The sequence below is a fragment of the Aquarana catesbeiana genome, linkage group LG01, assembly GCF_042186555.1.
Source record: "Aquarana catesbeiana isolate 2022-GZ linkage group LG01, ASM4218655v1, whole genome shotgun sequence".
In the NCBI taxonomy this organism is placed as follows: domain Eukaryota; kingdom Metazoa; phylum Chordata; class Amphibia; order Anura; family Ranidae; genus Aquarana; species Aquarana catesbeiana.
Genome location: NC_133324.1, coordinates 361864187 through 361889920, shown reverse-complemented (window position 1 = coordinate 361889920; position 25734 = coordinate 361864187). Strand labels below are relative to the sequence as shown.

At 41.2% G+C, this 25734-nt stretch overlaps 1 protein-coding gene across 3 annotated transcripts in view; it reads right to left on the bottom strand.

Moving 5' to 3' along the window:
- CNTNAP4 (contactin associated protein family member 4) overlaps positions 1 to 25734 on the bottom strand; it is a 634720-nt gene that overhangs the window by 159932 nt on the left and 449054 nt on the right. For all 3 annotated transcript variants that reach the window (XM_073632963.1, XM_073632962.1, XM_073632964.1), the window contains one exon: positions 23120 to 23291. In XM_073632963.1, the coding sequence (XP_073489064.1) occupies positions 23120 to 23291 (172 nt within the window). The remainder of the gene's footprint in view (positions 1 to 23119; positions 23292 to 25734) is intronic.

The window sequence follows — 25734 nt, the reverse complement described above, 5'->3', positions numbered from 1 at the left end:
GAACTGACTCAGGTTTACTTTAACAGCTTAGAGAAAGAAAGTGAGTCTTCAGAGGAAGCACTTTACACAAAAGTTATACAAAAACAGAACTTTTTTTTTTGGTCAGGGTTGTGGGAATGAGGCCCTTGTCCCTATCAACATGGGAACAAGGTGCTTTGAGGTGGGAGGTAGAGCCTCCATGTCCCAAAGCACCCCCAGTGTTGAGGGGATGTGGCCTGGTATGGCTCAGGAGGAGGGGGCACTTGCTCACCCCCTCCCCTTTCCTTGCCTGCCAAGCTGCACACTCGGATAAGGGTTTGGTAGTCTGGTATAGATTTTGGAGGGGGGCCAATGCCATTTTTTTAAAAAATGGCATGGGGTTCCCCTTAGAATCCATACCACACCCAAAGGGCCTGGTACTAACTGGGGGTTACCCCATGCCATTTTTTTTTCTGAATTTTCTATTGCCGGCAGTGTTTTGTTTACATTTCAGCTGTCAGTGGGGAAGCCAGCTGGCAGCTGATGACTCATCGGTTGTTAAGGGTGCAGCGGCCGGCTTCCCAGCCCACTGCTTAACAACCAGCTATCTTTAAACAGAATCAGAATCGTCAATCATTTATATACCAATCCAAATTCGAATTGTTTTAAAAATTTTAATTTTGTTAGAAAATGAATAAACAAAACTAAATTTAATGAAAATGAAAGGAAATAGAACGAATTCTGAAACCACACTAAATGAATTCTGAAACAAAATGAAATTAGTAACATAACGAATATATACAAAACAAAATACATTTTTCCATTGCACATGTCTGCCGGTGACCCTAGCTGTGCTAGGCAGAAGTGCTAACCACTTAACCACTGTGCTCCATGGTGATGATTCCAGATTCTGCTGCTCCTACAGTGCTTTCCAACCTCCGCTGTAAAAAAAAATACACTCCCTCACCAAATACGAAGGACCTTAAATCATAAAGGCCTTAATTTGTTCAAACGTCTCCTTATAATGATCCCACAAAAGTATTACAGAGAGGACTTCCACCTCCTCAGAACGTCAATCCTTACATTCTTACACAAACTGTCGAGATCACTGAAGGTAATTACTGGCTTTGCAAACAGGAACAAATAATTGCGGTTGACGACAGTCTGTCATTGCAGTACATGGGCTTGGAGGCCGCTGCTATCTCACAGTTATCAATCCCAGCAGCAGGAATCAGTAGTAGTTGCCACTGGGGTTCACAAAATGACAAAACACCCATGTAAACTGAGCCCTAATGATAGGTCTGAATCTAATTTCTACAGATACCTATTCTCATGTCTGGTATACATGTCTAGAATATATGTTCTTCTGTTATGTTACTTTTCCTAATAAAAAAAAAACTGTGATAAAAAAAAGATCTGTGCTGTTAACAAATGTGTATTCTTATGTCATGATGAGTCTTCTCAGTAGTGAATGCATACTGTACTATTTACATACTAATAGTTGTAAATATTTAAAACAACACTTCAAGCTCACTGAAACTATATCTTGTATTTTTATGTGCCATACACATCCACAAAAATGCATTAGAGTATAATACAAATTCTATTTCTCCATGTGACACTTTTGATTTATGTGAGAGAGGTCTGCATTCAAGTTAACATTTGGTGACGACATTAGCAGGGTTTGCAGGTTTGGATGCTAGTATGAAAGCTATTAATCAAGTTGGTCAGACCTTTCCTAAGGGTGACACCACAAACCCTTTTACTGTAATGAGTTTCTTTCTGATGCTCCTGCTATTTCATTCATGGTACTTCATTATAAGCTCACACATTAAATACATATTTTGTCACAGATAGATATGAGGAACTGTTGTCATGGACAGATATCCATTTTCTTTGCCAGCACTGAACATAGTGTATGGCAAAAAAACTACACTATTCTATATAGCCAACATTTATATACTGTAATGTATGTCTTTTAGTTTTCTGTTTGTAAACTAAGTACATTTTCTGCAAGCTCAGAAAAATCCAGTTGATCCCGCTAGAAATGTAGTTGTAACTTCATGTGCACTAAACTGAGGTCTAAGCAACGCTATTTGCTTTCTCAGGTGTCTTCCGTGAACTATAGAACACTTTATGCTCAGGTAATAGGAATAAGTAGAGGGGGAATGTGTTTGTAGTCCACATTGACAGACCGGCCTTGATGTTCCTCATAGATAAAGCCTAAAAAAAAGAAACCTAACGGTGCCACTACAGCTAGGGACAGGTAAGCTGCAAATATATTCTACAATATATACAATATATCTATTCTACAATATATTACATATGTGCTTTTGGGCTTAAATACTCTTTAATATAAGGATTTTTTTTTTTTTTTACAAAATATGCCCCGTGAATAAACACCTAAAATGGTAATGTAAAGATTAAAATTGTTCAGAAATATAATGACATTACAAACTTATCAATGCTTGTTGTATAAACCTATATTATACACAGTGGGATTGATTTATTAAAACTGGAGGGTGCAAAGTTTGGTGCAACTCTGCATAGAAACCATTTTTTTTTGTCAAAGCTTAATTGAACAAGCTGGAGTTTGAAGCTGATACCATGCACAGCTGCACTAGATTGTACACTCTTCAGTTTTAGTAAAGCAACCCCAATAATTATATTTTATATTGTTTGTTCTTGGTATTGTTTATATTGTCTTGTTCTTGTTAGATGCTGAATATAAATTTGGATGAAGAACATGATATCCATGCTCTTTCTCCATGCATAAAGCACCACAATAAAAGATGGCATGGTGTCAGAAGCTGGAGAATGGTAGGGGCCATTAATATCCAGAATGAACTGGGATAGTGTAAACCTTTTACAGGCATGGAAAATGTTTAATCTTTTGAAAGATGTACTCCATATATAATGGATGTACCCTTACCTAGATAACAAATTACATGTGGATTGTGAATATAAATGCTAACTCAAGCTCACAGCTGCTACTGATTTAATTTTAAAGGATGGCCCGTGTGCAAACTCTGGAGGAGATTTAAGTGGCTACAAACAATATGCATCACTCAATTGTATATTAACTTGTACTAGGGTCTTTATTGTCCTGGTCCATAACCTTGCTTAAACACTAAGTGCTGTGCATTTTCAACCTCAAAATGCATCAGGTGTCAGGAGGAGGAAGATTGTGACCTCTTGTCCTCTTGTCCCTAATATCGATCTACTACACAGAGAAGATATGAGGGGGTTAGTTTGCTAAAGATGACTAGAGTATTTATTTTGCAAAGGAATTTGGTAAAAATTCCCTTTGCAAAAAAAAAAAATAATCTATGTACAAGATTTTTTTTTTTTAAACTGTATTTTTTGGATGATGGAAGTCTGCAGAGCTTGAACTCAACCTTGAAAAGTCCCTTGCAAAATGAACAGTTTATTTTCCTTTAGTAAATCAACTTCAATGTGCATATTGTGGTCTCCGATGTGTCCACATGGTGGAGCATAGGTATATACTGTCATAGTGTGGTTTGTCAGTTTGTTTATGTCAGTTAAAAATATAAGTGAAGAAAAAAGTAAAATATAAAAAAAACACAACAAAAACAAACAAAAAAAAAAGAAAATAAATTGCTCACAGCACATGTACAAGAACATAGATGTTGATCTATTGATACAGCAACAGAGACTGTTTATGTAGCAATGTGAACGTTATTTGAGCTTTGTACATAAATGGAATAATTGATAGTCGAAACAATATGGTTGTGATCAATATACCTCCATACTTGATCACCAGCTCATGCGCCAATGATTGAACGTTCCTTTTTTTTCTAAAAACAAGCAGCTGCAGTCATGGGCTATTTCATTGTCCATCTTAGACTGATATAGATGTATGATATATGATGTAATCCCTTTCAAGTAATATTGTGCACCCTGTGTCCCACTGCGGAGATTTCCTTTTATTTTCTATCCTTGAGACAACAGAAATTGTGAAGAAATCTTTCCAAAATCAATGGAATTTCCATCTTGTCATAGGAACAAAAATTGTCCTCATTGGAGGATTTCTCTTGCTTCCTACTTTGACATTAACAACATTTTGGATCTGTCCTCACATTTATGGTCACCAGAACATAAAAACAAGGTGACTCTTGCCAACAAGGACACAGACGGATAAAAAAAACCTGACTTAGAATCTAGTCCTTCCTTACACTACAAACCTGTTGATTCTGCCAGTAGATCAGTATCACTTTTCTGTAACAGGCCAAACTCTCCAGTAAAAGTAGCAGTTAAAAGGGTTTGAGAGAAACTATATTACACAAAGGTGCTTAAAATTGTTAGGATTTCTTCTTATGAATAAACTCTTTTATCTCAAAAATTATTGCTGTAACTGTGCCAACAGGGCTTTAACTAGAAGCGGCTCCTACCTAAAGACCATTTAAAAGTGACATGCCTGTCTAAAACTACCCTATCCACAGGGTGTTAAAGTTGGTGTGCATTTTCATTGCAAAACTAACAGTGTTTGCACCCTTGTATAGTAAGTGAAAAAATGTATAAATATGTATTTTATTTTGGCCATAAATACATTTTAAAGGCTTTACCTGTAATAGATTGTCATGATGACGTAATTTCTTACTATAATTTAATTTGTTCTGCTTCCAGATGACAAGCAAAGAAAATGTAAGAGTAGAAAATCACAGTTGCAAAATAACTGGGAAATAGAGGGATAGATAATCTATACTGACCGGTCTGTTAAACAACTAAAATCTACTCCAAATTGTAAAACCGGTGCATGTGTAAAATCTGTCTACTTACATTTAAAGTGGAGAAGAAGGATATCTCTAACTCTTCTTAAAAACGTTCCCTCCCCTTCCTCCTACCCAGTATTAAAAAGATATGTGTACACATCAGTTTTTAATCCAGTCCAATCACATGCAGTTTCCGCTTTCCTATGTTAGAGAGTGACTACTTCAGGAGAGAGAAGGGAGCACTGACAATGGCTGGGCCATGGGAGCCTATGGGTAATGTGATGGCTTTGGGAATCACAGCTGAATCATGTGTCTAAGTACACAGAGGGTATGCAGGATATGTAGGAGGAAGGAGGAAGGAATGTTTTTAGAAATAGCTAGGGTTAGCTTTTACTATCACTTTATGGTGAGCTTTTGTTATTAAATAAAGAATATGTTTTCCTTAACCACATGACCTCCAAAAGATTTATCCCCCTTCATGACCAGGCCATTTTATGTGATACGGCACTGCGTTACTTTAACTGACAATTGCACGGTCATGCAATGCTGTACATAAATGAAATTTATGTTCTTTTTCCCCACAAATAGAGCTTTCTTTTGGGGGTATTTGATCACCCCTGGGTTTTATATTTGTTGCGCTATAAACAAAAAAAACTGACTATTTTGAAAAAAACTTTTTTTTTACATTCCGCTATAAAACATATCCAAAAACTTTAAAAAAAAAAAAAAAAAAATCTAATTTCCTTATGAATTTAGGCCACAATGTATTCTGTATAAAGTGAATGTCAATCTAAATAATGAAATAAAATAGTGTAAAAAATTATTACTAATAGCTGCTATCACTAACAAGTGTTTTCACTTCACTTAAAAGATACAAATAATCAATAAACAGTGCTGCGCTATGAATCAAAAACAATTAATAATGGTACAAGTGTAACTAAAAGATGGTAATCAATAAACATATATTGCTGAATGTACATATATAAAGTGCATATATTAAATCTGTGACTGATTGAAGTGAGTTCAAAAAATCACTATATCAATGGTAGATCCCTACTGAAGGAGTCAATGCTTTGACGATACGCGTCTAGGGGACGGAGCCTGCGTATTGACGTTACATTGTGGCCATCTTGAGACCTATTGTGTTTGAAATGTGTTTTCAACTTGCACTTACAGTGCCATCTTTGTGTGTACCTTACCCTTTTTTATATATAATTAAACATCTTAAAGGAGAGCACTATATACTGCCTTCCTTCTTTTGCATATCCATCATATTTGGTGAGATGATCTGGGTTTTCATTCCATGGAAGTAGGCGATTTGGAGGAGGAAAGTGATTACCAGCACCACACCAGCCTATTATCCCCAGAGAGTAGTACTGCTGATTTGAGGTGAGCAGCCTGTGAGACTGGTGGAGGAGAGAGCACATGCTTTAGATTTTTGCACCGTTGATATCTTGATTTTTTTAATTCAGTTCAATCAGTCACAGATTTAATATATGAACTTTATATATGAAAATTCAGCAATATATGTTTATTGATTACCATTTTTAGTTACACTTGTACCATTATTAATTGTTTATGATTCATAGCGCAGCACTGCTTATTGATTACTTGTAATATGTATTCTGCTACATATTTTTGGTAAAAAATCCCAATAAGCGTATATTGATTGGTTTGCGCAATTATGAAAGTAATAGTGTTTACAAACATTTGTATACTGTATCTCACAAAAGTGAGTACACCTCTCACATTTTTGTAAATATTTTATCTTTTCATGTGACAACACTGAAGTAATGACACTTTGCTACAATGTAAAGTAGTGAGTGTACAGCTTGTATAATAGTGTAAATTTGCTGTCCCCTCAAAAAAAAAACTCAACATGCCATTAATGTCTAAACCACTGGCAACAAAAGTGATTACCCCCCTAAGTGAAAATGTCCAAATTGGGCCCAAATTAGCCATTTTCCCTCCCCGGTGTCATGTGACCCATTAGTGTCACAAGGTCTCAGGTGTGAATGGGGAGCAGGTGTGTTAAATTTGGTGTTATCTCTCTCACTCTCTCATCCTGGTCACTGGAAGTTCAACATGGTACCTCATGGCAAAGAACTCTATGAGAATCTGAAAAAAAGAATTATTGCTCTACATAAAGATGGCCTAGGCTATAAGAAGATTGCCAAGACCCTGAAACTGAGCTGCAGCACAGTGGCCAAGACCATACAGCAGTTTAACAGGACAGGCTCCACTCAGAACAGGCCTCACCATGGTCCACAAAGAAGTTGAGTGCATGTGCTCAGCGTCATATCCAGAGGTTGTCTTTGGGATGAAAACTTATGAGTGCTGCCGGCATTGCTGCAGAGGTTGAAGGGTGGGGTGGGTCAGCCTGTCAGTGAGTAGACCATATGCCTCACGCTGAATCAAATTGGTCTGCATGGCTGTTGTCCCAGAAGGAAGCCTCTTCTAAAGATGATGCACAAAAAAAGCCTGCAAACAGTTTGCTGAAAACAAGCAGACTAAGGGCATGGATTACTGTAACCATGTCCCTGTGGTCTGATAAGACCAAGATAAACTTATTTGGTTCAGATGGTGTCAAGCGTGTGTGGCGGCAACCAGTTGAGGTGTACAAAGACAAGTGTGTCTTGCCTACAGTCAAGCATGGTAGTGGGAGTGTCATGGTCTGAGGCTGCATGAGTGCTGCCGGCACTGGGGAGCTACAGCTCATTGAGGGAACCATGAATGCCAACATGTACTTTGGCATACTGAAGCAGAGCATGAACCCCTCCCTTCGGAGACTGGGCCGCAGGGCAGTATTGCAACATGATAACAACCACAAACACACTGCCTTGCTAAAAAAACTGAGGGCAAAGGTGATGGACTGACCAAGCATGTCTCCAGACCTAACCCTATTGAGCATCTGTTGGGCATCCTCAAATGGAAGGTAGAGGAGCGCAAGATCTCTAACATCCACCAGCTCCGTGATGTCGTCATGAAGGAATGGAAGAGAACTCCAGTGGCAACCTGTGAAGCTCTGGTGAACTCCATGCCCAAGAGGGTTAAGGCAGTGCTGGAAAATAATGGTGGCCACACAAAATATTGACACTTTGGGCACAATTTGGACATTTTCACTTAGGTGTGTACTCACCTTTGTCAGCGGTCTAGACATTAATGGCTGTGTGTTGAGTTATTTTGAGGGGACAGCAAATTTACACTGTTATGCAAGCTGTACACACACTACTTTACATTGTAACAAAGTGTAATTTCTTCATTTGTCACATGAAAAGATATAATAAAATATTTACAAACATGTAAGGGGTGTACTCACTTTTGTGAGATACTGTATATACTGGATTTATTAAATTTATTTTTTATAGTAGTAATGGCGGTGATCAGCAACTTTTAGTGAGACTGCAGTATTGTTGCGGACAATCTGACGCTAACTGACACTTTTGACACTAATACAGTGATCAGTGCTAAAAATATGCACAGTCACTGCACTTATTGCACTGACTGGGAAGGGGTTAAACATCTAGGGCTATTAAAGGGTTAAATGTGTGCCTAACCAGTGTTTTCTATTTACTACATGGTGCTTTTACAGGAAAACAAAATCCAGCACATCCCCACCCCTCTGTCCTGTTGTTCTCCTTGACGATCAGCGGGTGCTGGTGGACATCCATTGGCTGGCACCCCCTGATTGGCTTCTATTGTGACTAATCACAGCAGAAGCAGTGCACCCCGTACCCATAAGTGCGGGATCATGTACTAGGTACGTGATCCAACACAGGAGAGCCACTTTGCTGCCATATAATGTCGTTATGCCGTCGACAAGTGGTTAATTTATGCAAAGAATACATGTCATGCTAAAAGTTACCTGTCATAGTTATAACAAAGCATATGCCATTTTATTTTTAACCACTTCCATACCGGGCCATTGTAAAATGATGCCGGCAGGAACATCTCCTCCCTCTGGGTGGCCGTCATATGCCGTCCTCCGGTTCTCGCCACTCCTGGGCCCCCAGTGCGGCGATCGGGGATGAGGCATGTCTCTGGGACACAGCCCATCCGTGATCAGGGTAAAGAGCCAATGAAATACACTTATTTGGGTTATTTATACCAAAGACATGTAGCAGTATAAATTTTGGCCTACATTTTTGAACAAAAATTACTTATTTGCAAAATTTTATCACAGAAATTAAAAAGTATTTTTTTTCAAAATTTTTGCTCTAATTTCACTTATGTCACAAAAAATAAAAAGCCCAGTGGTGATTAAATACCACCAAAAGAAAGCTCTATTTGTGTGAAAAAAATGATAAAAATTTTGTTTGGGTACTGGGTGTCATGGCTGAATAATTGGCATTCAAAGTACCAGAGCACTGAAAGCTGAAAATTGGTCTGGACAGGAAGGGTGTATAAGTGCCTTGTATTGAAGTGGTTAATAGACAGACTTGATCTGGTGATAACTCTGTGGGTGAATTTTTTTTTATATTTTCTGTTGGCGATATGTTTTCTGTTGGAGATGACCTGCTGTGTGTTGTATTAGGAGTAAAACAACAAAATGGATGCCTAATGCTACTCTTACTAATATATTCAGACATAAATTATTGAAATATGCTACTCATTCAAAGGTTATAATTGCCTTGCAAATTTTTTTAGACAGTTTAACAATTGACTGTAATATTTGCATACATAATATCTGACCAGTAAATATGATAAAGCGTCAAAAAGGTTTGTTGTGATTCTGTGCATGCTGTGATTGTTTTTTTTTTACTCAGAGAACCTTTGTTAATTGGCAATGTTCAAAAAGTGGTGTACATAGTTTTGGAACAAACTGAATCAATTTTATTGCTGCAATATCACTGTTATGTCTCAGCAGTGTCCATGAATGTCTTTACAAGTACTCCAAAGGCTCCACAATAAAGGCTTACACTTAACACTGATGTGAATTTAACAAGGACATGTTGAAGTTTTAGGAAATTTCAAGCAGTTATCAAAGTGAGTTCACCATCATTTCCTCAGGATATAACAAGTTTGCAAGGGAATGGCCAATTACTGTTCCAGCTCCATACCTAATTTTATTTCCTTCATTGAACCACTAAAACAACTGACAAAGAACGATACCATCTGGACATGAGAATATAATCACCAGACGTGATTTTGCATAACGGCAATCCAAATAATTTGCCTGACATTTATATTTGCTAAAAATCAGATACTTTTTAAGATGCTTTGAAAAGTAAATTGTATATGTGTTGTGTATATACAGACATACACACTCCTATAGACTGACAGTATGACAGGATTAATTCATGTTGTGCAAGAACAAAATGGTGTGTTGGTCTAGGGCCTTTCACTTAAAGAAAAATTCCAGGCATGGCATATTTTTACATAGTTACATTGGTCCAACCTGGACCTCTGTAACTATGGGGGTGATTTACGAAAGGTGTGCGCCATCAGTAGAGGCGCACGGCAAGGCGCAACACACATTTCCATATTTCCGGTAACAGAGTGCAAATCCTCCCAATTTACTATAGCGATCTCGGCGCACGGGAGAATGCAATCTGTGCGCCACTATGGACATGGCGCACGGCATCTCTAATTCAATATTAACAGAAGATGGAGGTGCCAATATTATGGGGTGATGTGAGGAAGTTTAGTAACTGCCCAAGTAACAAATATGCCCAAAATAGAATGAGAAAGTAACTTTTTCAGAGAAAGTCTGCTGTGCCTGCAAGTACGTTTAGAACTGAGTGAGATCAATGTAAGCAGTGCGCATGCGCAAGCCTCACATACACCTAGTGAAGTGAACAGCCTCAGATGATACACAGGGATGAAACAAATCTCCCTACATATGTTTTACATGTATATCTGCTGTCTTCAGCTTTATATACTATTTAGAAAGTGCACATCCTGTTAGAATTTTCACTTCCTGATTCACCTGTGGGTGTGGATTATTGCTATACACTGTGAGACACTGTGAGACAGCTTATTGGAGGAAAGGCACACACCCCCTCCCCACACATGCAGAGCTTGCCTGTGAATAGTTCAGCTTTGTGCTAATCTATTTATAGCTCCCTCTCTGACACAAACTTCAGGCTCCCATCTCGGAGAGCGTCTCAGAAGTTATCATGCTGATAACATAATGATTAACATTACTGATCTAACAGAAGAACGGAGCAAGAGAAAGCTGTGAGACATAGTGCTTTGAAGAGAGATAAGAAAACTCTGCAGATATATGTGCCTAGCTCAAATTTCATGAATCGGCTTTACATCCACTTTAAGCTGGACCAATGTAACTATGTAAAAATATACCATGACTGGAATTCATCTCTAAATGTAATTGTATTTTAATGATTAAGTGTCAATTTGTGACTTTTGATCCTTTTTACCATATGTTTTTTCCATTTTTGTCTGAATTATTCCCACCACCTTGTTTTTTTTTAAATCACATATCTTTCTCTTAAATTGAGGTTTCTTTATTTTTGCACTCATACAATATCTTGTTTGGATGTGCTCAGGATTACACTCTAATGCCACTTACACACGATCTGATTTTCCAACGGGAAATGTTGGATGTGAGCTTGTTGGCGGTAAGCCCGACCGTGTGTATGCTCCATCAGACATTTATTGTCGGACTTTCTGCCAACAAATGTTGGCTAGCATGTTCTCAAATTTTCCGACAACAAATGTTTATTGTCGGACTCTCCGATCGTGTGTACGAGGCATTAGTCCTTGAATGCCTCTTCTATATCTTTCATCACACAGCATGATCTATGTAGTTCATATTAATTTTGTCCTTTATACAGTATATGTTTTTTCTCTAAAAATAAGTGCCGTTTGTTCTCATATCAAAATTAATTGTTACTTTTTCCCGTCTCATAGAGGTTAATTTACTAAAACTGGATAGCGCAAAATCTATTGCAGCTCTGCATAGAATCAGCTTCCAGATTTTTTTGTCAAAGCTTAGTTGAACAAGTTGAAGTTAGAAACGGATTGGCTACCATGCACAACTGCACCATATCACTTTCCAGTTTTAGTAATTCAACCCCATAGTTTCCATCATTGGTATCATTGTACAAAATTGTGTTTTATCCTGCTTATGTTATTGCCCAACCCATTTAATTTCATATAGAGATAAAATGCATATATTTCTTCACAATTAATTTTAGATTCCTCAATGCAGCCAGCCTTTTCAGACAAAGTAAATTACATTTTTTCTGTGTGTTATGTGCTGGCTCGTGAATAATTAGCTTTTTTTCAGGATTGTCAAGCCTATACTAACCCCCAACCATAGAGGACTAATCTTTGATTTGGGGATTTACTCCCTTAGTTGGGCAGGTTTATATGGTCTTACTTTTTTAGTCATCAGGGTCCCCCATCCCCCACCCCAAGCTTTTGAGGATCTCTTTCCTAACCTGCAAATTCCCAGGAGAAGAATTTATTTACCAGAGGCAAAAACTTTCTAGGTTACAAGGCCACCTATGGGCCCCCATACTGTGAAAGCCCTGCTGCCTTGGTTCAAAGTCTCCCCTTACTGCCATTAGACAGTATTTGTACATTTTGTTATCCACCATTTGTGGACCCAACGAGTAGCTTAACCCTACCTGTAAAAAGAAAGCCTTTATTCACCTATACTTAGGCGGGCACCTGTGATCACTCCTGACAGAACAAGAACGGGGATCTGTGTGTAACTGATAGAAATCGCAGATCGCAGCTATTACTAGTAAAATAATAATAATAATAAAAATGACATAAATCTATCCCCTATTTTGTAGATGCTATAACTTTTAGACAAACCAATCAATATATGCTTATTGCAATTTTTTTTTTACCAATATATATATGTATAGTGCATTCAGTGTAGACTATACATATATATATATATACAGCGCATATATACAATGCAGGCAGTCTAATATATATATATATATATATATATACACAGTGCAGTCAGTGCAGATTATATAATAGTGCATTGAAGTGGTTAAGGGGAACCCTATGACAGAATTAAGAAAAAAGCGGCATGGGTCCTCCTCAAAATCCATACCAGGCCATTTGGGTCTGGTATAGATTTCAAGGGGAACACCATGCCAAAATTAAACAAAAAAAAAACTGTGTGGGGTCCCCCCCAATCCATACCAGGCCCTTCGGGTCTGGCATAGATTTTAAGGGGAACTCCACGCCAAAATTAAAAAAAAATTGGCATGGGGTCCCCCAAAATCCATACCAGCCCCTTAGCTGAGCAAGCAGTCAACCTCCTGAACCATACCAAGCCACTTGCCCCCCCAAAGCACCTTGTCTCCATGTTGATGAGGACAAGGGCCTTGTCCCCACAACCCTTGCCCAGTGGTTGTGGGCGTCTGCAGGTGGGGGCTTATCAAAATCTGGAAGCCCCCTTTAACCTATATCCCACCCCCCCAATGTGAATGGGTAGGGGTACATTGTACCCCTACCCATTCACCAAAAAAAGTGTCAAAAAATAAAAACCACAATAGACAGTTTTGACAATTCCTTTATTAAAAAAAAGTGTTCCACGATGTCCATCCATCTTCAGTCATGTCGCCCGATGGACCTGAAAAATAGAGACAAAAGAAGCTCCGCCTTGATGGGAGGCCTCCCAGCAACTGCTGTCTCTTGGGTGTGACAGCTGTTATATAGGCAAGGGCAAGACTACTCGATGATGTAACAAGTGACCCCGCCCCCTTCTGATATCATGTGACATCAGAGGGGGTGGGGTCATCTGGTTACATCAGCGGATGGCCCAGCCTTTGCCTATATAACAGCTGTCACAGCCAAAAGACAGCAGTCACCGAGAGGCCTCCCATGGAGGTGAAGCTTTTTGGGGTTTTTTTTTTTTTCAGAAAAGGTTTTATTGAATTTTATGGTTGAACAGCAAAAGTACAACATGCATTCCAATAACACGGTTACAGATGAGTAATATGCAATTACAACGTAACAGTATAGGTTTTCCGCCCACTAGGGAAGTAATGAGCACCTTAAGTCAGGCGGAGTAACCTAAAAAAGTATTTGAATATCGAAGCATGTAATAAACCTGTTGCAATTGCAATGTAGGTGTGATGACCAGTGGTAATTAGAAAGTGGAAAGTGGAAAGAGGCCTAATTGTAATGTCAACGGATATACAATATATTATCTTCATCATTGTCTGCTAAGATATGTAGTAAGTAATGCATAGACCGGGATAAACCTGTGTGAAGTGTAGTGTACACACCACCAATTGATACTCCCGGCGTCATTCACCCCCAAAGGGAACTACGCTGTGAATGGACCGGGAGGTTCGAGAAGCAAGTAGGTAAAGCTAAAATCGGTGGTGTGGTTGAGGGTTATGCAAGGTCCCGGTAGGAATTCCGGAGGATGGAATTGTAATGTGATCTGGAGTGTACATAGCAGTACAGGCATGTACCTTTACCTCTAAGGTAAAGAAGAAAAGGGACATTTCATTATTAGTAGTATAGAGCTTATCTAGATGGAAAACAGTGTGGGGATAGCACTGCCTATAGGAGCTCGGGTGGGAAAGGTGGGTGAGGAGTGGCGGCGGTACAATGTATGTGACATAATGAAGGTGAACTGATGAACGTTAGGAGGATCCCGGAAGAATTTGAGGCGGTGATGTTCGTGTTTGGGTTTGTCTATAGTGTAACCAACTTGCCCAGGTGACATAAAATTTGGTAGGGTGGTCTGTGGATTGTGAAATGAGATTTTCCATGTCAGCTATTCGGTCTACCCTACGGATCCAATCTTGGACTGTAGGGGGGGTAGTGATCCTCCAAAGGGCAGGGATGCATAGGTTGGCTGCGTTGATGAGGTGCAAAGTGAGGGAGTTTTTATAGGAACGGAGGGAGGCAGGAGTATGATGGAGCAAGTATAGTGCTGGGGAGGGTGTCATTTGGAACGTAGTGATTTGTGCAATCAGCTGGTTTATTTCTTGCCAGAATGGTTGGATCAGGCTGCATTCCCACCATATGTGCAGTAGAGTGCCCTTGGCAGCACCACATCTCCAGCAGGTTGGGGGATTGGTGGGGTGGAAGTGGTGAATCTTTTCAGGCGTCCTGTACCATTTGGAGAATAGTTTGTATCTATTTTCCTGTGTGGATACATTGATGGAACCTTGGTGCATAAGGGTGAAGATTTGATCCCATTCATTGGGTGAGAGATCATTTTCCCACTGTAGTACCAGCTTGTCCTGTTTAATCTGATGGCCTGAGAAAAGTAGGGAGTAAAGCGTGGAGATTAAGTGGCTCTGGGGTTCAGTGCTGAGACAGAGGAGTTCAAACGGTGTGTGATCTCTATGCCAATGAGACATGTGTTGTGTGGCCTGTAGAAAATGTCTGAGTTGTAGGTATTTGTAGAATGGTATCTCATGGTTGGGTAGGTTTGCAGCGAGTAAAGGTTGGGAAAGGAGCGATCCGTTCCTAAAAAATTGGTTTGCCCTAGCCTGCGTGGTATGTGCAGCGAGCGTCTTGTCTTTCAAGGTCAGGCCAGGGGAGAAGCTTGGGTTATTGTCGAGTGGCGTCATAGGGCCAGGGGAGGGCGAGGTTTTGAGCAATTTGCAGGCCATTTTGAAAATGGATAGTGTGGCACCAATGAGGGGGTGTGATGAGAAGTCGCGAGGGATGAGTCTGTGAGTAATCCAGGGAGAGTTGGCAATTGGGATACTGGTCAGGGAGTCTTCCAACGCAATCCAGTCTTTAGAGGGGCGGTGGATGTGCCAATCAACCACTCTGGTTAAATGGCAAGCCCACTGATATTTTTGAATGTCCGGGAGGCCTAAGCCTCCAAGTTGTTTGGGGAGGGTTAGTCTGACCCAGCTAAGTCGTGGGGCTTTGGTTGCCCATATGAAGTTCCTACAAATACGTTTGTAGGAAAGGAAAAAGGACGTCGGGAGTTTAATCGGTATAGCTTGGAGGAGGTAGAGTATTCTGGGCAGGATGTTCATTTTTAGTATAGCGATCCTGCCTAGCCAAGAAAAGGAGCCCAGGTGCCACTTCCGGAGATCCGATTGGATGGACAGGATCAAAGGTAAAAAGTTTTTTGCATAGAGGTCAGATAGGTTTGTGGTGAGTTTAATACCGAGGTAAGAGATGTCTGAATTTTCCCAACTAAATGGGAAGTTATGTTTGCATATGGCTACTGTAGCGATTGGCAGGGTAATATTAAGGGCCTTCGATTTTTCAAAGTTGATTTGAAGGTTGGATAGGTTTTTGAAGAGTGTAAAGTCAGCTAATAAGTTTGGTATGGTCGTAATGGGGTCTGTCAGGAAAAGTAAAATGTCATCAGCATAGGCAGCTAGTTTATACTGATTATGCAGAACGTCCACCCTTTTAATGGCAGGATTGCCCCTCAGTCTGCGGAGCATAGGTTCCACTGTTAGTATGAATATTAGTGGCGATAAGGGGCAGCCCTGTCTGGTACCATTGGACACAGAGAAGGCGCTCGACAACTCCCCGTTAACCCTGATCCTGGCCCTCGGGGAGGAGTACAGGGCCAGAACCATTTGCAGCAGGTGGGGCGGGAGACCTATAAATCTCAAAGAGGCCTCCATATAGTCCCATGCGACTCTGTCGAACGCCTTCTCTGCATCCAAAGAAAAAAGCCAGGCGTAGACGTTCTGCGGAGCCAGTGATGAATGTTCAGTGCTTTGGTGGTGTTGTCCCGGGCCTCACGGCCGGGGACAAAGCCCACTTGGTCTAGTGAGATCAGGTTCGGGATGAAGGGTAGAATGCGGTTGGCCAAAGCTTTGGCATATAGTTTCAGGTCTACATTTAGAAGGGAGATGGGACGATAATTGGTTACCAGGGTGGGGTCTTTACCCGGTTTGGGAAGGAGAGTAATGTGGGCTTCGAGTAGGTCCTTGTTGGCTACAGAGTCAGGGGTAAGATTGTTAAGGGCTTTGGTTAGATGTGGGAGGAGTATGTTCTCAAAGGATGTGTAATAACAGACCGAAAGACCATCCGGCCCAGGGCTTTTGCCCGTCTTCATCTGTTTTAGTGCCGCTTGTAATTCGGTCACAGAGAGAGGAAGGTCTAGAGATTGTGCGTCTTCAGGAGATAAGGGGGTTGGGCCATATTGTGCTAGAAATTCTTTGATGGCTGATGGGCGATCCAGAGGAGCGTCAGTGGTGGAGGTGGATGGAGGAAGGTTGTACAGTTTAGAGAAGTATTGGGTGAATTGTGCTGCTATGTCTTCATTAGTCACTAAAGTTTCCCCAGCAGGACTGTTAATTTTGTGGATAGTGTTTGAGGCCTTTCTCACTTGAAGAGCTCTAGCCAGGAATTTCCCCGCCTTGTTGCCGAATTCATAATAGAGCTTTTGCGTTAGTGCAAATTTGCGTTTCAGTGTCACGTTCAATGTTTCTAACAGCTCTTCTCTTGCCTGAGTAAGTTCATTTAGCGCAGTAGCTGCTAGGGAAGCCTTGTGTGTTTGTTCAAGTCTACGTATGCGTGTAGTAAGATCGTCAATGCGTGCAAACCTGAGTTTGTTACGTTGAGCCGCTATGGACATTATTTCTCCGCGAATGACGCATTTATGGGCCGCCCACGTGACTGCTGGAGTGACATCAGTTGAGGTATTGGTAGAGAAGAAGTCAGAAAGGCAGGTAGATAGTCTGAGGACGTCAATCTCGTCAGTCAGTAAGGAGCTATCCAGTCGCCAAATACGTGTCCGTGGACGTAGTGCAGAGAATTGTAAAGTCATGGTAATAGGACTGTGGTCTGATAGTAAAGACGGTTCAATGGTCGCCTTGGTAAGAAATGTCAGATCTTTTTGGGAGAGGAAGAAGTGATCTAGTCGAGAGTATTTGTTGTGTGGGGGTGAAAAGAAAGTGAAATCTTTTTCTTTAGGGTGAAGAGTACGCCAGGTGTCATGGAGCAGGAGGTTGCTCAGTTGTTGTTTGATGGATCGTAGGGCTCTATATGTGAGTGAAGAAGTCCCATTGGATGTGTCAATGGATGGGATGAGAGGAACATTAAAATCACCTCCGACTATGAGGGTTCCCGAGCAAAAGCTGGAAAGTAGTTGTAGTGTGTTATGACAGAAAGTGACTTGACCAGAATTGGGTGCATATATATTGGCAATTGTGAAGGGTTTCTGGTGTATGTTCCCTTTTATGAAAAGGAACCTGCCGAGCGGGTCCCTTTGGACGTCTGCCACCTGGAGGGGATAATGTTTTGAGATGAGGATGGAAACCCCTTTCGAGTTTGCCTCAGAATTGGTGGCATGAAATGTCGTGGGGAAGTGACCGTTGTGTAGTTTGGGGATTGAGTCTGTTCGAAAGTGTGTTTCTTGTATCAGTGCAATATGAGTTTTAGCTTGTTTAAGTGAATGAAGGAGTTGGGATCGTTTTTCAGGTGTGTTTAGACCTCTAATGTTAATAGAGAGTAATTTGAGGGCATGTGGCTGAGAATGGTGCAGTCTGTTGTGTGTGGGGGAGGCTGAAGTAGCCGCCATTAGGAGGGGGTAAGGGGTAGGAGAGAGGATAGGAGGGAAGTGGTGTGTTCTGTTTTAATTGAGTGTGTGCACTAGCGGGGTGCTTATTTAATCGGGGGGGAACCGAAGAGGCGTGGAGTTAGACTCCTACGAGCCTCTAATGAGGGAAGTCGGTGTGGTACAGAGCGCGCTCGAGGCACAGTGTCCTATAAGGATCACTGAACCCCGGAACGAGCCTGTGTGGGGGTTGACCTAAATCCAGGCGGTGGAGAAAAGGAGATAGTATAGGACTAAAGTACAGGTGATATGGTGTGGTCTGCCGCCACAGGATGGAAAGAAGCAGTGGAGGAGGTATATAGCTTTCAGCGAGTTTTTATGGGAGGGGTAAGGAAAACTTCGAGTGGTGTGTAGGGATGAGTATAGAGTTCAAGTAGCCGTATCAATAATAGGGCCTTCAGGTTCAGGTTAGCTCGACAACGTACGCTGAATCGCGGAGCCGTACCCCGTCGTGGCCTGAGAGAGGAGGCATTCCCTATTCCATGCCACCTTCCTCAGGTCTGCCATGCACAGAGCCCAAAATGACGCTGTGTGTTAAGGCAGCGAACAGGCGTCACGTCCTCCATACACATCGCCATAAACATCGAAAATAGTGATATCGTGAGGAGTAAACGCATCCAACAATGTGTGTTTCCCGGGGAGACCTCAATCTCCAGGACTACTCCGGGAAATCTACAGAGGCCTGCGGACCATCACAAATAAACAGAAAATGCGTGTTAAACTTTAACATTATGAACATTAACTAAAATAAAAATGCCTAGTCAAGGAGGAAGACTACATGACCTAGGACAAAAGAGTTAGTTAAATGTTACCGGAACAGTCCCGCAATGTGAGAAGAGTAGAACGCTCAGATTACCGGCAACATCAGGTTCTGCACACAAAACGGTAGTTGTTATAGAAGTCCGAGTGCAGTGTCCGGCCTTTGATGAATGGGACAGAAGCAATGGTGGTGGGAGTTCAATGTGTTTGAAGGGGAAGAAGCGATGCAGAAGCAGGGGTGGATGAGACACATTGAAGCGCCGTGGTGATCGAAAGAACTGCATGGGGAGGGTTCCTAGGAGCGTCATGTAGCGTGCAGGTAGGCAGTTCGTATAGGCGGAACTTCACGTCATATCCAGGCGGGGTTTACATCCGCTGAGCATCATGGGGAATGTAGTTCCGCATCATTCGGATCCGTTTTGTCCATCCGCTGATTTGTGGCGCCAACTGTTGAAGTAGGGTGAAACAATTCACGGAGTAGATGTGCAGGAGTTGTCGGGGGGATAAGTGGCAGGCCGATAAGCGCTGCCTAAGCAGCACGTGAGATGTCGGGCGAGAAGGGCGGCTGTGCTGCTGTTGGAGCTGAGTTTCTGTCAGCGAAAAGCCTCCAACAGAAAAAATAAAAATAATAAAAAGTTCCTGGTATATAACTGGTGTAAAAAAGGAAGGGTAAACGACCGGCAGAGGGTCAAACTGGGCAATCGGAGACTGGTGGTAGGGTTGCCATACCTCACCATTAGCAACCTCTACGAGCTCTTCGTGACCGTGGTGAGACAGCAGGGGTAGCCTCTTGTGACCCAGGGCGGTAGGTGGCGTGGTTCCTCAAGATGGAAGGCGAACGGTGCCTGCGATGTCTAGGGCCTTGTGTTTCCATAGGTTCGTCCCTACGCCCGTCTCGGTGGAATGGCCTGGGACAAAAAGCTGCATACCAGAGAGGTACCGATATCAAGGGCAGGCCGAGTGTAGAGCAGAATTGTGGTAGATCTTCAGGGACCTTGAGAGCAGCCGTGCGGCCATTGGAGGAGGCTATAAGGCAGAAGGGAAACTTCCATTTGTATGCAATATTTTTATCTCTAAGGGCATCCAGCAAAGGTTTGAGATCGCGTCTGTGCTGTAGCGTAATACCTGAGAGATCTTGATAGATTTGAACAGGGTGGCCCTCGTGTAGAATCTGCTGCATACCCCTAGCTCGTTTGATTATGTCCTCTTTCAATTTATAATCAACAATGCAGCAAATGAAGTCCTGTGGGGTCTCGTTCTCCCTGCCTTTTGGTCGCAGAGCTCTGTGAAGTCTCTCCATTTCGATGGAAGTCTGAGGGGGACGCTGCAGGATATTGTTGAAAATGGCCACTACAGATTGCGGGACCTGTTCTCCTTCAATGGACTCTGGAAGACCTCTGACTCGCAAGTTGTGCCTTCTACCTCGGTTGTCGAGGTCTTCCAGATGTCGTTGCATGTCACGCATTTGTAGGGTGTGCGAATCAATGCGGGTGGTGACCGTGTGAAGAGATTCCTCTTGTCGTTCTGTGGTGCATTCAACGGCATGTACCCTGTCATTGAGCTCCCTCATGTCCAGCCTAAGTTCTGAAATGGCCGCGTACAGGGTCTCCTTAATGTCATCCGCAACTGAGCGGAGGTCCTGCAGATTAATTGGTGCTGGGGGTAGGAGCTCTATTCCTGCTTCCCCGCCATGGGGATGTGGGGGCTGTTGGAGTGAGGTGTTGTGGTCAGATGGTGGTGTCAATAGCTGAGGAGAGTGAGGGAGCCCGAGGCGGGAAGACGCCATGTTGTTTCTGCCGGCCCTGAACATCTCCGGTATGTTCTGGACTTGTGAACCCGCTAAGTCTCTGGGAGAGCGAGAGCGGGAGGCAGATGAGTTTCGGGAAGCTGTTCCCATAGTTAAGGGGTGAAGTGGCGAGAAAATACCTCTGTAATCTTGAAGGTTATTCCTGTGGCGGACAGAGCTCTGGATTCACACGTCTTTCTCCATGCCAGGTCAGGCCACGCCCCCTTTTTGTTTTTTTTTTCTATTTTTCGGGTCTGTCGGGTGGCGTGATTGAAGATAGATGGACATTGTCAAAAACTGTCTATTGTGGTTTTTACTTTTTGACACTTTTTTGGTGAATGGGTAGGGGTACAATGTAGGGAGGATCTGGGGGCCCCCTTGTTAAAGGGGGCTTCCAGATTCCGATAAGCCCTCCACCCACAGACCCCCACAACCACCGGGCCAGGGTTGTGGGGATGAGGCCCTTGTCCCCATTAACATGGGGACAAGGTGCTTTGGGGGGGACCCCATGTTGAGGGCAAGCGGACTGGTATGGTTCAGCGGGGGGGCGCTCGCTCATCCCCCCTTTCCTGGCCTGCAAGGCTGCTTGCTTGGCAAAGGGCCAGAGGGCCTGTATGGATTTTGGGGGGACACCACGCTGTTTTTTAAAAAAATGGCGTGGAGTTCCTCTTAAAATCTATATCAGATCCGAAGGGCCTGATATGGACTGGGGGGAACCCACACTGATTTTAAATGACATCTTTTCCTTTAGAAATGTAATTTTGCTGTGGTACTGTTGTACACATCACACAGATGTGCCACTTTACAGGTAGACAAAGGGGACCCCCAGGCACGATATTTAAAGGAATATTTCATTTTTATTTTTCACTTTAAGCATTATTAAAATCACTGCTCCTGAAAAAATGGTGATTTTAAAAACTTTTTTTGCATTGATACATATCTCCTGGGGCAGTACCCGGGTCCCCAAACACTTTTTTATAGCAATAACTTGCATATAAGCCTTTAAAATGAGCACTTTTGATTTTTCATGTTCGTGGCCCATAGACTTTATTAGGGTTTCACAAATTTTTTGCCTGTTCGCATGTTCTAGGGGTGTTCGGCCATCCCTAGAGGCTACAAGCTAACTCAACAATTAACACTAATGGCATACTGGAGTGTGGCAAACTGTACTTATAGCCTCAAATTTAACCAGACACATATCTGCAACGAGTTTGCATATGGACAGTTTTCTGTATGGACAGGATTGGGGCTTTTTCTCTATTTTGATTTTTCTCACCCAAATTAAAAATGGTAGATTTAGTCCTAGCTTAACTTAAAGATCCTTTTCCAGGCAAATATGGCCCGGATCTGCTAGGACATATAAGACTATTATATTCGTATAATAATTGTTTCTATTTATTAAAAATTTACCTTTTAATAAGTCATACACTTTTACGTTAGTCTGTGTACTTTTGCTGAGCTTGCCTGTTCTATACCTGTTGACTGATCTTCTGTTAGTATTAATATTCTTACATACAGTATGTTTGTTCATTTTAGAAAGTCAGATTTTCATTTTCCTGTCTCCATCTGTGCAGTGAAGATGATGAACAGCTTTGTTTAATTTGTGGCTTTATTTCTTTGCTCGGATCACTAAAATCATAAGTGGCTAGAAGCTTTACTAGTCTGTCATATGATTCTAGTGATTCCTTTGTTTATTGCCTGCTAGCGTATATATGTTACATTTTGTAGACATTACATATACCAGAACATTTTTTGAACCCAGTTTTCTTGGCTGACCTAGCCCAAGAAAGCCAATACTGCTAGATGATTTGCATTTTTCATGTGATAAATGCAATCAAACAGAGTGGATAGAGAAGAAACTAGACAAGTCAAAAAAACATCTTGTGCTTTGCCGAGGGCAATGAAACATCTCTTTTTATTCCCCTGTTGTTGATTTTATCCTTTTGTGCCCTTACACTACTATGCCATTCACCAAGTGCTCTCCCATGTAATAAGTCACATGCTCCTCTATACTCAGAAATAACACATATTTTATTTGATTTCAAAGAAGCAGCAAAGGAACACAACAATTAGTATATGCTCCAGGGGAACCAGGGTTTAACAAACCTGCTGTTTTGCCCTGAATAAAGAGATATAGGTGTATAGATATAGGTGTATAAGGTCCAGAAAATGTGGCACAGCCTCAGCTGTCAATTCCCTCCATACACTGCAATTGAAAATCTTACATTTCATGATAATTATTGATACAATATATATAAAATTATCATTTCAACGACAGCGATAAAAACCTTATATTCTGGACCTTGAACGCTATAAAAACAAATGAGAAATAATATGGATAAGCCAGAAAATGTAGGGATAAGATGTTAAACACAAAGATTATATTCCTACCTGTCAGTGATTCCACATAAATCAATCTGTAGATCACTGAAATTTCCAAGCAAACTTTGCTGGATTGAAATAAGATCCACCATCCTGGAACCAATGGAAATTGATTTCATGCAACCCAAAAAGGTGCCAACAGGCTTTTTACAGTCATAATCAGTATTGTTATTGGGACATCCTGAAAACAAAGGCAGTGAAACAAGTTAAAACAAATTTTATAGAACACAACAGTAATGTCTGATTGGAAAACAATTAAACAGTAAAAAGCAACATTACAAAATGTCATTAAATCCCATTTCACTAATGGCATCCACTTTCTAAATACAGTACATGCACTTCACTGAGATGATCACTGTAGCTGTAGGCACTGTGGAGCAATTCATCCTCAATATTCACAGTTGAAGCACTGAAGTCATTGTTTAAGCTCTCCCCTGGTTCTCCAAATCAGCAGTGACTTAGCAATGATAAGCTTGCTGTTTTAAAAAACATGTTAAATTTCTTTGTCAGGTATTATGGCTGAGGAAGAAACCTAAAATGTTTAACCTCCCTGGCGGTATGATTATTTCAGATTTTAGGTGCTGAAAGCGGTACCATTATTTTGCACAGAAATTTGGCGTTTTATATTGTAGGCCTGTAATTCTTAGGAATAGTTCACTTAAATCTGTCCAAACAAGAGTCTAGTAGACATCCCGGGTATGATAAAGTTTGAAAAACGAAATAAAAAATTATAATATAATAACTAACTATAAATAATTAAAACACATAATAATATAATAATAATAAAAATTATATAATAATGTAATCAAATCAAAAACACTGAAATTTGCTCAGTTCCAGAATTTTAGCTTTTATTACTTTTAGTGTTTGATGACGGATCTCCCCACAAATCACTATCGCTCAATTCTGCAAGTGATTATAATTTATTATCGCTGTTTTCTAGCTGGTCTAAAACCACTTTTGATGTAAAGAGACAGTTTTGGTTGCTATGGACAATCTCCAGTTTCCAGGCAGAAAGAACAGTTTTATATATATATAAAACTGCATGCAGGACACTGGGCAGACCACTAGGGACAAAGGGGATGTGTAGTTATTTGATACAGTACTGTAATCTGTAAGATTACAGTATGCTGTATCTATACTATGTGTTTCACTTTTGAATTTACCGCCGAACTCCGTCCCCGTGCGTCGCAACGCTCGCAGGGAACGGAGCTCGGCACTGTGAATCGAGTGAGACACAGCGGCTCGCCGATCACAGCGGGGAGACATCGCAGGAACCAGGGGACAAGGTAAGTAAACTCTTCCTGGATCCTGCGATGCAAGCCCGAGTCTGGCTCGGGGATACCGCTTTTGGTATGTAAAATCCACCCCGAGCCAGACTCGGGAATACCGCCAGGGGGGTTAAAAGCTTGCATCTTTAGGTAAGACAATACAAGATTTAATTTGACATTCTAATTGCTAATCTCTAATGTAAACAGAGAACAGGTGCTCTGGGAGTGGGAGCAAAGTGAGCTGAGCTGTTGAGAGAAGACTTAATAGATTTTAGTGTTTCTATTGTAAATTGTTAGGATGACTTTCTCCATAGTGCCTGCAGTTAGATGATTTACTACTCATTACATATATGTGAATACTTGTGTAGCCTGGCTCCTAATTTACCTAAAATTGTTTTGATTTTTAAAGAATTTGAACCCCTTTCCTTTCAAGTGAAATCATTTATTGTCCCTACATGTTTTGAAAGCATGCTTCTTTAATAGCTTAAAGTGGGGACCTTTCAGGAAATTTAAGGGCAGTATCACATCTTGCTTTGTGGTAATGCCTTTTAACGTGTGGTAATACACTATACCGGTGGGATCCCAGTATAAAGTTTGAATGGATACATACTTGACTACTCATAATAAAACCGCAACAGTATATATATTTTTTAAAAGCTATGACTGATGGCATTAAAAAGCAGTTCTTTAATTCCAGGCATGTTCCTGCCTGGGCAGAGGTTCTAGTCCCTCAGAGATGAGACTGACCTGTGTCAGACATTTGTAAACAAGAACTCTGCAGGCATCAGGATTTATATTATGGTGACATACCAGAATCAGCAAAGAAAATCATATGAAGGCTTTGCTGGGGTTGTACTAAGCTCTTCATGAGAAATAATACCTATAAGTATTACACTTAGCATGCATGTACTTTACATAGAAAAACTAAAGCTAGTAATACTTTAGGCTTTGGGGGGTATCACTTAAACTCAAAAACTATAATATTCTACTATATTTTTGAAAGAACAAAGACTTGCATTTTTTAATAAATGTTCTGAAAGTTATTGGCTTTTTAAAAATTAAACACACAGCATGGTTCCTATTGTGAATTTTTACATTGAGTTTATAACTCTTTCTACACCTCACTTATAGGAACCATATGTCCCCGTTTAGACTTGGTCTGGCTTATTTCAGTAACCTCAGTCTGCAATTTCCTGTTTGCCACCATTTTCCTGCATATATTATAACAAATTCCCTGTCATCTAAATCCTTCCGGCTAGGTTCGCACTATTGCGAATTGGTCTCTATGGAGCCGGTTCACACATCTCTGGAGCAGCTCTGGTGAGAATTGCATAGGAGTCCTGTGCATCTTCT